General features: G+C 47.2%; 1 protein-coding gene across 1 annotated transcript in view; it reads left to right on the top strand.

Moving 5' to 3' along the window:
• The first annotated feature begins 2,188 nt into the window (after nt 1-2,188).
• ZC3H12B (zinc finger CCCH-type containing 12B) overlaps nt 2,189-13,743 on the top strand; it is a 706,390-nt gene continuing 694,835 nt past the window's right edge. The window contains exon 1 of the mRNA XM_069612533.1: nt 2,189-2,608. Within this exon, the coding sequence (XP_069468634.1) occupies nt 2,390-2,608 (219 nt within the window). The 5' untranslated portion in view covers nt 2,189-2,389. The remainder of the gene's footprint in view (nt 2,609-13,743) is intronic.

The raw sequence follows: 13,743 nt of genomic DNA, 5'->3' as shown, positions 1-13,743 counted from the left end.
CAGCATTTGTCCAGTGTTGTGCCGGTATTAATACAGTGAGTCAGCCCCCTGCAGAGTGCTGCCAGTATTCCCCCTTGCAGCGTTTGCCATTGGTCCCCGCTGCAGGCATGTGGACGCCTTCCCTTATGCAGCCAGAGTATGTGCATCAACGTCTCCTTGGGCGGTGTGTCCAGCATTTGTCCAGTGTTGTGCCGGTATTCTGCCCTACAGTGAGTCAGCCCCCCACCCCCCTGCAGGCAGAGTGTGTGCCAGTATCCCACCCCTGCAGCGTTTGCCATTGGTACCTGCTGCAGGCGTGTGGACGCCTTCCCTTATGCAGCCAGTGTATGTGCATCAATGCCTCCTCGGGCGGTGCGTCCAGCATTTGCCCAGTGTTGTGCCGGTATTCTGCCCTACAGTGAGTCAGCCCCATGCAGAGTGCGTGCCAGTATCCCCCCCTGCAGCGTTTGCCATTGGTCCCCGCTGCAGGCGTGTGTACGCCTTCCCTTATGCAGCCAGTGTATGTGCATCAATGCCTCCTCGGGCGGTGCGTCCAGCATTTTCCCAGTGTTGTGCCGGTATTCTGCCCTACAGTGAGTCAGCCCCATGCAGAGTGCGTGCCAGTATCCCCCCCTGCAGCGTTTGCCATTGGTCCCCGCTGCAGGCGTGTGTACGCCTTCCCTTATGCAGCCAGTGTATGTGCATCAACGCCTCCTCCGGCAGTGTGTCCAGCATTTGCCCAGTGTTGTGTGTGCTAGTGTGCCAGTATTCTGTGCTACAGTGAGACAGCCCCCTGCAGAGTGCGTGCCAGTATTCCCCCTTGCAGCGTTTGCCATTGGTCCCCGCTGCAGGCGTGTGTACGCCTTCCCTTATGCAGCCAGTGTATGTGCATCAATGCCTCCTCCGGCGGTGTGTCCAGCATTTGCCCAGTGTTGTGTGTGCTAGTGTGCCAGTATTCTGCGCTACATTGAGTCAGCCCCCTGCAGAGTGCGTGCCAGTATTCCCCCTTGCAGCGTTTGCCATTGGTCCCCGCTGCAGGCGTGTGTACGCCTTCCCTTATGCAGCCAGTGTATGTGCATCAACGCCTCCTCCGGCGGTGTGTCCAGCATTTGCCCAGTGTTGTGTGTGCTAGTGTGCCAGTATTCTGCGCTACAGTGAGTCAGCCCCCTGCAGAGTGCGTGCCAGTATTCCCCCTTGCAGCGTTTGCCATTGGTCCCCACTGCAGGCGTGTGGACGCCTTCCCTTATGCAGCCAGTGTACGTGCATCAACGTCTCCTCGGGCAGTGTGTTCCAGCATTTGTCCAGTGTTGTGCCGGTATTAATACAGTGAGTCAGCCCCCTGCAGAGTGTTGCCAGTATTCCCCCTTGCAGCGTTTGCCATTGGTCCCCGCTGCAGGCGTGTGGACGCCTTCCCTTATGCAGCCAGTGTATGTGCATCAACGTCTCCTCGGGCGGTGTGTCCAGCATTTGTCCAGTGTTGTGCCGGTATTCTGCCCTACAGTGAGTCAGCCCCCCACCCCCCTGCAGGCAGAGTGTGTGCCAGTATCCCCCCCCTGCAGCTTTTGCCATTGGTACCTGCTGCAGGCGTGTGGACGCCTTCCCTTATGCAGCCAGTGTATGTGCATCAATGCCTCCTCGGGCGGTGCGTCCAGCATTTGCCCAGTGTTGTGGCGGTATTCTGCCCTACAGTGAGTCAGCCCCATGCAGAGTGCGTGCCAGTATCCCCCCATGTAGCGTTTGCCATTGGTCCCCGCTGCAGGCGTGTGTACGCCTTCCCTTATGCAGCCAGTGTATGTGCATCAACGCCTCCTCCGGCCGTGTGTCCAGCATTTGCCCAGTGTTGTGTGTGCTAGTGTGCCAGTATTCTGCGCTACAGTGAGTCAGCCCCCTGCAGAGTGCGCGCCAGTATTCCCCCTTGCAGCGTTTGCCATTGGTCCCCGCTGCAGGCGTGTGTATGCCTTCCCTTATGCAGCCAGTGTATGTGCATCAATGCCTCCTCCGGCCGTGTGTCCAGCATTTGCCCAGTGTTGTGTGTGCTAGTGTGCCAGTATTCTGCCCTACAGTGAGTCAGCCCCCCACCCCCCTGCAGGCAGAGTGTGTGCCAGTATCCCCCCGTATCCCCCCTGCAGCGTTTGCCATTGGTCCCCTCTGCAGCCGGTGTCGGTGCACTCCCCTCGCGCTCAGCCCAGCCCGGCAGGCCCGCGCTCCCGGGCTCGGGCGGCAGGGGGCAGGCTCGGGCCCGGCTCGAGGCCGCCGCCGCCGCGGTTGCTAGGAGACGGCAGTGTGGGCTGCTGCGCGGAGGATGCTGCGGCCCGGCGGCGCTGCGGCTGCATGAGGCCGGAAGAGCGCGCCTCGGCCTCGGCCCCCGGCACCGGGACAGCGGCCGGGCGCCTCCTCCCCGCTCCCTCTGATGCTGTTGGAGCTGGCGGTGCCGGCGAGCGCAGGCCCCCTGCTGCAGCGCTCCCTGCCGCGCGTACAGCGCCTCTTCCGTGTGCGGGTCCGCCTGCTGCGGAGGGGGCAGCAGCAGCAGCCCCCCACACCCGGGGAGAGCGGGCAGCAGCAGCAGGCAGGGGGGTGCTGCTGGGCAGGCATCGACCAGGGAGACGAGCAGGACCGCAAGAGAGCCCGGGTGAGTAGTACCCCCGCCCCATTCCCGGCGGCTCTGCAGGGGCTCGGGCCCGGTGGGGCCCAGTGGGGCCCGGTGGGGCTCGGGCCCGGCGGCAGGCCTGTGGATGTCAGATGTACACGCTCTTAACGCCACCCCCTGGCAATGCGTGCACGCACGCGTGTTTTGAAAGGGGTTTCTGTTTCTAGGGAGTCATTGTGTGGCACTTGTTCCACCTGCTTTTTACTGTCGTGACCAGTCCTCCATCTCCACATGTCCTCTTCCTAAGCCCCTATAGCTTTCTTATCATCGTGCGCATACCCTACACCCACAACGCGTAATTCCCTACTCCGATCCACCCTTTCAATCATATCCCCATTCCACTACAATCCCAAAACCCAATCGCTTATCTCACTCCATATCACCTGTTAACCCCTTCTTACTACATCCCCACCCCCTGTTATCTCCCGTACTACTTTTGGACTAGCATCTCTCTATATGATCCACCAATTCAATTATATATCCACCATTCCTCTATTCCCTCTCCTATCCACTATCCCCCCCCCCCCCGTGCCCCATTACCCTAGGTCAATTCTTTAGACTTTGTCCAAGAGTCTTAATTCCACCCCTTCTCCATTCGCTCCGCAACCTACCCTGATGCCATCATACTTTGGGTGATGGCAGCCCATTGTTATGTCTATGGAAAAGTGCATCTTAGATACCCCCCACGTTCATCTCAGTTCTATTCAAGTCTGCCTGCCTTTTGCTATTTTGAAAGCACTTTGCACATATTTTTAGCTAGTGCCAACCTGTGCACATTCCCCCCGCCCCCCAATATACACTATTCACTTACTTCTATTTATGATTTCAGGCAATTGTGCCATTTTCCACTCCAGTCCCTAAAGCCCCGTCTTTCCAATGACATTTTGAACTTTGCAGTGATTTCTGGACAGCCTGTAAGGATTCCCTCCTGCTCCTCAGGATCTTTCAAGTTTGTGCGTCCCCCACGTCCTACTGGTTCAGAATACGAATGCCAATAGTGAGTGCCCTCTATCGTTACATTCGGCAGGCTCTGTGTACATCATGAAGACGTGTAACCTTATTTCTGTCCTGACGTCATGCCCTCATCTTTCATGATCACGTGTGAGTTACTCTGATATTTCAATTGTTACATTTACTGTGCATTTTTAACAGGTGGGTGTGATATACTTCGACTACTCAACAGCCACATAACCTTAACTTATGACCACATTCTTCTCCGTTTTTTGGCATTTCTGCTGCATCACATATCCTGGACATTCATATCTCTTCAATGGGTTTTTTGTGCTATTCGTTTTGGAAAGCTGGTCTCAATGTCTTAAACATCCATGGATTCGACATTTTCTGCTCCCCCAATCCTAATTCGATTTCTGAGAATGAACTTGCACGTTTTCAGAATGAACACAAATATTTTCACATTGGGCTGTTCGATTTTAGAAAGACAGGGTTCGAAATTGAGGGCAGCTGGGAGCTATTTAGCTCATGCTTGTAGCCAAGAAGTGCCTGGTTATCTTGAAACCAGCAGCTACCAGGAGCTATTTCTGGCTGCGCAGGCCATCTGATGCTGAACAAACATACCTATGTAACATTAACTCTGTGCATTTGGGGCAATCTATAAATAGGCATTAGGATCCATCTATATGACATACAAAGCATAAGGGATGATAAATAATGGACACCATGTTCTTATGCGAAATTAGTTTGCGGAAACGCTCTGCATTAGGACCTTGTTGCCCTGCGGTAGCACCTGCTTACTGTTTAACACCGGATATCCAGGAGCTGATTTTAGCTCCTGCTTATCCAATCTTAATTCCGAACCCTGGAGAGACATCCAAATAGGAGGAAATATGTACCTCACACCTGCCTCCTCCTTTCAGCCATGCCAGGTTGCACACGTTTTTTCCACCAAAGTTTTAACACTGTATGACTTAGACAATATCTCTTACAGTGGTGGAAATGGAAAAAATGTGGTGGGGGATCCCACAACACAAGGGCAGGGGTGCTGGAGGAGCGGTGCCCGAGGGTGCGTGGTCTAGAGGGGGCGGGGCTCGTAGTGGACATCCAGAAATGCTGGAATACTCTTTAAAAAAAAAAAGAAAAAACATCTGTGACGGCAGCAGTGCCTTTTACCGCCGGCTTTGGCACTGGTGTGTAATGCACAATGCTCACTACATGTACAACAATGCTCGCTACATGTACAACTGAAAATCAGTTGTACATGTAGCGAGCATTGTGCATTACACACCAGTGCCAAAGCTGGCGGTAAAAGGCACTGCTGCCGTCGAAGTCGTTTTTTTTTTTAAAGTATTCCAGCGCGGTTCATGGTCTTGGGTGGCTGACTCTGGCCAGATCCCGAGATCCAGATCCATATCTGGTGCCGGATCTCGGATCCACCGAGAGCTGGCCCAATGACCAGCACTGATCTCTTGAACATATTTAAAAAACAGTGATTTCCGAATCAGATTGGGCAATGTCAAAAAAGGCAAAGGCTGTGTTCGGAATGACATTCATTGAGACAATTCAGGTGGTCCTGAATGATTCCCTCTGCACTTATGTTTTCCAGTTTCAGGATAACTTCAATGAGAAAGTCATCTATATCTTTAAATTCTAGTTATCCCATGAACGTTTGTTACGAGTTGTATCCATTTTCCAAAGGCGGTCAATATACCCCCTCCTCTATTCCTGTCACTGCCTTTCTTTGACCACATCATTGACATTTTGATAATTTACTTGCATACATTCTCATAGGTGTGTAATTCTAATCTCTGGATACATGTTTTTAAAAGCATTGTGGGGTTTTGGTCGTTGATGTCATTTTGGAACCTTTAGTTATGCTATAACCATGATCTAATCTTCTTCTTTGTTGATTACTTGTTATTACTTTAATTTCTTGAAGTATCACTCTTGAATGTATGACTCTTACACCTGGCTCCTTGGTTTCAGACTGGGAGACTGGTAGGACTTCGTTTGTAGGACCAGGACAGGCCTTATTATCTGCTGTGGCCCAGTGAAGACTGGTCACTACAACATAATAGCTTTGTTTTTGTCACTGAAATCCTGCAATCCTATAATTTTCTGTCCGATACCTTCTTTGATGTTGTCCTAATTTGTTCACTACCCACTAAAGACAGTCTATAATGCACAAGGCTTGAGTCCACGATGGGCATTTACAAACCTTTGCTCCCTGCTGTTCACCCTCACAATATTTGTATTCAGTCAGCCCATCTGGCCTGTATGCTTTCTGTCTGCTAGCAATTCCTCCCCAAAGCCAACATGACAACATACAAATCCCTGAAAAGGAGGCGGCCTCACCAATTAGTACTAGGTGCAATACTTTGAAAAATGTCCTCCAATACTCTTTAAGAAATGCAAACTGAGTATTGAGATGGGAAGTGCTCAAGATTGTCTGTCACTCCCTTAGCTAATTACTATCCATTCATGATGGTGTACGACCATGCATGCTGGGGATCTTGGGTGCCGACCTAATACGGAATTCCATAAAGTAAGACAGTTTAACACAGAAAGAAAGGTGTTATAAGGAGCCTTTGGGTACAGGGGTCTGGGCCCTCTGATGTTTGTCCAAGAACTGATATCCTCACCTCATTATTTCCATTCCCCTGCAAATTTCCCTCACTAAGGTATATGTGTGTGTGTGTGTGTAAGTATTGAAAGCTTGGCACAGTATCTGATGTGCTTAGAGCTGCATTAGGTAGCCTACCATTCAGGGAAGATGCTATAAGAAGGGAATCATGGAGACAGAAATTGTCAGATTTATATTTAGGAATGCTGATGTGCCAGGAGAAGAGGAACTGACACGTGGTACCTGCAGAAATGATCGAATTCGAAAATACCTACTGCAAAATGACTACATTTTATTTGTAGAATTTGTTAGGGATTTTTGTACATTTTTAGTAAAACAAATAGATGAGTGGTAGGGTAAGGATATAGGTTAAGGTTGGGGGAAGTGTGGAGGGGGTCTCCCCCCGCCCCCCACAATATTAAAAACAAAATGCGGCCAAAATAAATTCGGTCATTTTGCAGTCAGTATTTTATTTTTGATAATTTCACGGTAATCCATGACATGTAGATAGATGGATTTGATGGTGGTAGCTAGACAACCTCAATTCACTTAAAAATGGAAATCAGCACAACCCCAGGCTAGAGACCCTATTGTATGTCTTCTGAGCCCTCCAGCTGTAGAGGGAGACAGTGTTTCCATAGGAACCCTGGGAGCCCCTGAAAGTATTAAGGCTGCCTGAGGACACAAAGGACCAAACTATATAGTCCAATATATATATATATATATATATATATATGTATGTTGAGGCATTACAGAAAAGCTAACAGACATACTTCCTCCCCCTCTACTAACATGTGTAAAGAAGCGTGTCCACTCACCACTGATTGTGTGCAGATGTTGACAGAACTCCAACAGGGATCTTGACTATCTTTCTGAACCTAATCACAGGATGCCTTTGAACCTGTGTGCAAATGGAAGAAATGGTTCTTTCCTGATCTACTATACTATACCTGTAAATAATTCTAAACTGCAGCAGTGGCAGCCATTTTTTAAAAGCTACACACACGCGGAACGTACCAGTGATGAATTGTGTCCATAAATATAGATTAAGGAATGACAGAGGCAATAGTCTTGGTGCGACCTCTGTTTGATGCGAATCAGGAGCAGGAGGCATTAGAATCCAGGGTGCCTGAACTCTACATGAATTATAGATGTGTGTTTTGGATTTCAATCTTTCCTAGGCCTTTCGTAGTGTGAGGTGGAGGTCTGCAAGTGAGTGAATCCTTAAGGATTAATTCTAATGACTTGTTTAGCACCACTCGAAACCATCCATTTAAATCCGCCACCAGCCGTTCTTCTCGCAAGTTTGCTCACGCAAATGCACACTATTCTAATTCCATTCACCCACCCACACGGGTCCTTACATGCACTCAGCAGTCATTCCACATCCATGCAACATATATCCGTTATACAACCATGGACATTCACAGCCACAAGCAAGTTGCCACACCAGTCCTCCCCCTAAGACCACGAAGCATCACAATGGTAGCATGGCACAATTAAGGATACATTAACGTAACACAACAAAGTTCTTGATTTGGCTGGCTGTATGCGGTCCTTTGTTGCTTGCTGCATTGCTGAATCAACTGGTACAAGCAGGCATCCAGCAACATAGGAGTCCTGGGATTGAACCAACACAGCTATTTCTGGCGTGGAGCACACATTACCAGAACCTCTATATTTACTTGAAGAGTCTCTTGGAGCTTCGATAGCCCCAAATGTAGGTTTATCTAGACCACAAGACATATCACCCATCTCCCAACCTACCGCAGCCCCAGATTGAACATTTGCATGCACAATTGCCTTAAATACTCACTCTACATTCCACCATCTTGAACTATGATACAGTTTGTTCCAATGGCCAGTACTTCCATGGGACAGCTACACTTGGTTGTGCCTTTGACAATGTAGTCAATCCAAGCGAATCTTGACCCAGTGACCTGTCCTGAATTATCATACTGTTGTGGCAAATATTTATCGTATTCCTCCTTGGATTTGTCTGGCAATGACTTATTCCTGCTCTGCGCCCCTTATGTAATGTCATTATTTATTGGTATTTCCCCAACCACCCGCAGTCTCGCCGTTAGCCATTCATGGCACATTTTGGCCCGGTCTCCGCACCTGCATGAACTGGAAGTGAGTGTGGCCATTTGCGCCAAACACGTAAGGCTGGTTTTTAAGCCCTGTATAATGCAACATTATAATGCAAGATTTGATTGATTGATGGTGTTGTGTATTACTACCTTTTTGTGGAATTGCGTTTGAAGAAATGACACTACTGTGTTTAACATTAGGAATTGGATCATCGGTGCTTGCCATAGACGCATATATTACTTGTTGAAACGTCTCTCTGTTTGAACTATTTACGTATTATTTATGCTTGAAACTTTTCATTACATGCTTATAAAACCTTTTGGTGTGATGTGTGTGCCTCTGTGCTCTTGCCGTTCTTTACCAGACTATATTTGGTTTGTGTTAGGGACATGAGGGAAGCCTCCTGTACAGATTTGTACCATCATTTACTTTAACTTTGAATGTAATCATCTAAAATTGTACATACACGATGTAACTGAGTGCAGACCCCCCCTTTATTTATTTACTGATTGTTGTTCCCTCTTTATTAATGGCCAGCTGCCACAAGGGAGACAAGCCGGAGTCTTGGGATTTTGTTGCTGACAACCAAAAGAAATTACATATGTTTGTGTCCACACAAACATATACTTTTGAAAATGTTTTTAAAGTTAAACTCCAACTCTTAATAGTTCACAATCTCCATGAGACGAGTCATGGGTTAAAAGTACTTTGCACGGGGTATGCGGTACTCCATCTTTCCCTGAAAGTATTCCCCATTCTGTGATGAACCTGTTTTATAGCAGGTTAAAGCATGTTTTATGTGTATTTTTAAACCCATCATAAATTCGTTTGCTATTGTTTGTGTTTTCACTAGATCCTTGATATCAATTACAGCACATTTTCTGTAGCGGGCTAAATTAAAAATGTATATTTATAGAGTGCACATCAGAAAACCAAGTGGCATACTACCAGCAGAGCAATTGTGTCCAGCTGCTTTATTTACTCAAAACTGCACACGAGAGCCCACTCCCCAATTCATCAGTTTAACATATTAGCAAAAACATTACTCTCATGCATCTAGAAATGGGCCTCATTCCGAGTGGGGTGGTAAGGGATAACGGGCACCGGTAAGGAGACCGGTGCCGGTAATCCCTTACCGCCCTACTAGGAGTTCCCTTAGTGGGTCCCTCCTTTAACGCCTGGTCTGACCAGGCGTTATGGACGGGACCCATGAAGGGAAATCAAAGACAATAACGGTACCGCAAATTGCTGTACCGTTATTAGCTACTTCCCCCTTCCCATTGAGCCCTATGGGGGCACAAATGGGAATGGGGTATGGTTTTTTCAATGTGGATTTACCGGTCCCGGAAAGTTCGGACTACACCGGTAAGTCCCCATTGAACGCAACCGGTGCCGGTTCCGTTATTGGAGGCAGTCATGGCGCATATAGCGCCATGGCTACCTCCAATCTCGGAATGAGGCCCAATGACGAGAGTCCACGTTATGCCTCAATGATGGGCAGCACTGCTTGCAAACTTGCTTTTACTCCAAAGACCCCCGGCTCCCACTCCCAGGTCTTTCAGATCCTAAGTGGATGCTAATTGTTAGAGCAGCAAATGCACAGACATTATTTCAAAGGCTGTTGGATCAGATAACCCTGACTATTTACCCATGATAATGGGACAGTATGAGAAGGAAACGCCCCATCCCTTCCCCCTGCACCTCCTCGCCTCATAGAAGTGATGGAAGAAGTCCTATTGTATCCCCTCACTAGTAATGTAAATGCAATACATCTCCTGTATCACCCGTTCCTGCGCCCCAGCATGACATCACAAATGACGTCACCTATAACATTACATATAACATCACTACAGACGTTATCAAACATGTCATCTTTATCACACTTCATGAATACTAGGCAAAGCTCTTACCCTGTAATTTTGTCCCACTCAAAATATCTATATCCAGAATACCTACAGGACCTAGGATGCAGTCTTGCCCTTTGAATACTGTTTACCGAGCATTGTTTTCGACTATTCATTGAGTACGTTAGACTTGTTCATTATTGCCTCTGTGCACTGGTCGCAGTCAGTGTACTTTGTCTGTGCCCTGTGTAAGGCTTCTATCCTATTTACATTCTACTGACAGCCCATTGAATTTGCCCAGGATCTTTGGGTATGGTCGTGCCCTGGATGCAATAATTTACAAATAGAATGCTGTCATGATATATTATACAGCACAAGCAAGTCACGGATCTCTTGCCCCTGCAATGAATGTGGCGCACAATAAAACTGCTTTTTATTTTTACGATCTAGATTGTTTTTAAGGCGGCCCCCAACCTCCAAAAGCACCCTGTGGCACAGTACACTAGGAACCAGGCCGGTGTGTTATCAATGAATATTTTATTAATTTATGATTTAATGCGAAAATAAAATAAACAGTTACAATAGCAAGCAAGGTGAGGCAACACGCATTTTAGAGTCCTTTTTGTTCAAGCTGCACACTAAGACAACTCCAACATGTAGAGCACAAGGATTTACTTTTTACTTCGCTCTCCGCTACTATCAAGACAGTTCAAAACAACATGAAAATGAATGCAACCCACAGGAAAGTGCATGCGCACACAAAGGATTCTTGAGCCCCAGCAACCCTAACCCCTCCCCCCCCCCTTAGACCTCAACTAGGCTTGTCAGCTTTGAATAGAAGACAGTGGAAAGCAATGGGAACACAAGGTTACAATCAGATTTTGAGTGGGGCTTTCAGAAACAATATGGGGAGTCAGCAATGAATGGGACAATTCGTTTTTCTACGTGGGTTTTTAACTAGTTAAGACAACTGCTATGGGACAGCACAAAGGGTACTTCATGCTGTTTATACTTAGAAGACAATCAGGGCTTTAGAACGTAGTAGCCAGCACACAAGAGGAAAATCGATTTTAGAATATGCAACACATGGGCAAATGGAAAGGGAATGCAATTGGAAATTCGTTCTCACAAAACAGTAGGAACAGACTAGGAAAAAAGGTTTTAAAAAGTTAAGCTAAATTTCCATGGAAAAGAAAATGCAAATGAAATTCGTTTTTCCTAAGGCTGCAACTGACAGGCAAGCTCTAGGCAATGGGCAACTCACAATGGGAAAATCGGTTTTTAGCTGAAATGACGGAGACAGATAACAGGCTCTGGGGAAAGGGATAGCGCACAATAAGACCATTGGTTTGGGTTTAAAATAGCAGATGCAAATAGAAATTGGTTTTGTAGGACACCATTTATACACACAGACAAATTTGTTTTTCAGCTCACAATGAAATGAATTATTTGGGGGAAAACCTTCTAACTATAACAGCTCACAATGCACTGGGAAGAGATAGTTGGTTTCAAATTCCAACTATCCCAATCCTGTGCAATAAATGTGGAAATTAATTGATTTACTGAGAAAAATATAGTAAGGATCTACACAAGCAACTGGAGATTCTTCAATGGGAAATGACTGAAATGCACAGGCAAACGAAGGAGTTTTCAATGGCAAAATGACTACCATGCACAGACAAGTAAATGATTTTTCAATAGGAAAATGAATGAATAACCCAAATAAATAAGATAGCAGATTTTTCAATGGGGGAATCACTATGACAATGCTGAAGAGGATCAGGCTTATTTAATCTATGGCTGTGGATGTCTATACTTATAGGAGAGGACTTGATGGACATCAGGGGGGCATCGAGCATGACCGCTGGCACAATCGACGTGTCAGTCAGTCAGTGATTCTCTCTGTCCTCCAAAAGGGTCCCAATCCAGCTACTACAGCTCCTGGCTCCACTCCAATCTTTAGGGCTCACTCTCTCTCCAAGTATGGTTCCAGATTTTGTCAGCTGCACACCTCAAGATTTAGTAGGGCGAGGCCTTATAAATAAGTCACTCCGCTTCAAATCAGGAAAGTGAAATCACTGATGTGTCATATTTCTCGCAAAATGGATTTGGCAGTGGTCAGGGGTTCCCTCCCATCTGTGGGCCGATGGGTCCAGAGAATGTGGGAGTGTTTTGGGAAGCCAGGGGAGGAGACCCAATCCATCATCTAACTTGGACAGGGGCTGGGTCTGGTTTTTGCGCATGGAAATCTCACTGTATGACAAATGCTCTTTCTCTTCATATTTGGACACATATGACAGCATTTTTTAATACTTTTTTTTTTCATTGAATCGCATAACCTTTGTCGGGTGTCTGTGCAACCTACCGGTGCAAAGCTATAGTATTTTTTTCATTTACTCCCGAACTATATTAAGGAAAAATATGGCCCTCGGTGGGCGGAATATGGATCACATTTTACATATTTTCTCACATTTTTTATGGTTTATACAGAGAGCCACATCAAGTTTTTCTTCATAAAGTTGGGTGTGTTGGTGTCACCAAAATCGTTTTTGGTTCACCAGAAGCGGCTCGCTGACAGCTTTTCAAAGATCTGAACATGAATAATGTGCGATCAATATTGCCAAATTATGGTCCCCCTTGATGTCCATTGTGCCCCGCCGCCCCCTCCTGTTCCACTGTGATGTCCATTGTACCCCCTCACCCCCTTCCTGGTACCACGTGATGTCCATTGTTCCCCTGACCCCCTTCCTGGTCCCCCGTGTTGTCCATTGTACCCCCACGCCCTTCCTGGTCCCCCGGATTGTCTCTTGTGCCCCCACGATTTTCCTGCACCTCGTGTTGTCTGTCCCCCACCCTACTTTTCCTGATCTCTTCTTTCCCCTTCCCTTCCTCCACCCACCCCTTCACCTAGTCACTGCAGGAGTTGTCTTGATTCACTATGGTTTCACCATCACAGACCTGTTGCCAATGCTTGGATTTTGACTTTTGGACACATTGACTATTGGTGCTTAACCTTCTCAACTCTCATACTGGACCTTCCCTGGATCTCGTACTCAGGGGGACCCTTAATCATGCTGTGACCATTGTCATCTTGAATCCTTGCTTACATTTCATGTTCTCTGCAACATTGTGTTTTATTGACCTCTGCAATTGTACTCGGTCTCCCCGCTGCTTCTTCGCTCTTTTTTCACTGTTCTTATTCTCTGCTCCCTCCTCCTCTCCCTTCTCCCTCTCTCCTCCCGTCCTTCCTTACATTTTTCTATGTATTTACTCGATCTGAATTGTCCCAGGACCTAGTATGATTGCGACAACTGTTTGTCTCCTTCCCGTTCCCTTACTTGTCCCTCTGGCCCCACTCCAGCACTATCTGAAATGTTGTCAGGCCTAGTATGATAGTCACTTGTTTTGTTCCTCTCCCTCCTTTCTCCCTCACCTCGTGTTAATGTCCGGCTCTTCCAGAAATGTTGTCAGGCCTAGTATGGTAGTCGCATGTCTGTACCCATTCTTATTTGTGTCAAAGCTCTTGCACTACCTGAAATGTCATCAGGCCAAGTACGATAGTTAATTTCGCATTCTTGTTGTTCATGGCCTGTAAGAATATC

This window comes from Ambystoma mexicanum, chromosome 5p (assembly GCF_040938575.1).
Source record: "Ambystoma mexicanum isolate Mex_15411 chromosome 5p, UKY_AmexF1_1, whole genome shotgun sequence".
NCBI lineage: Eukaryota > Metazoa > Chordata > Amphibia > Caudata > Ambystomatidae > Ambystoma > Ambystoma mexicanum.
Note: the sequence above shows the minus strand (reverse complement) of the source record. Positions and strands in the feature narration are given on the sequence as shown.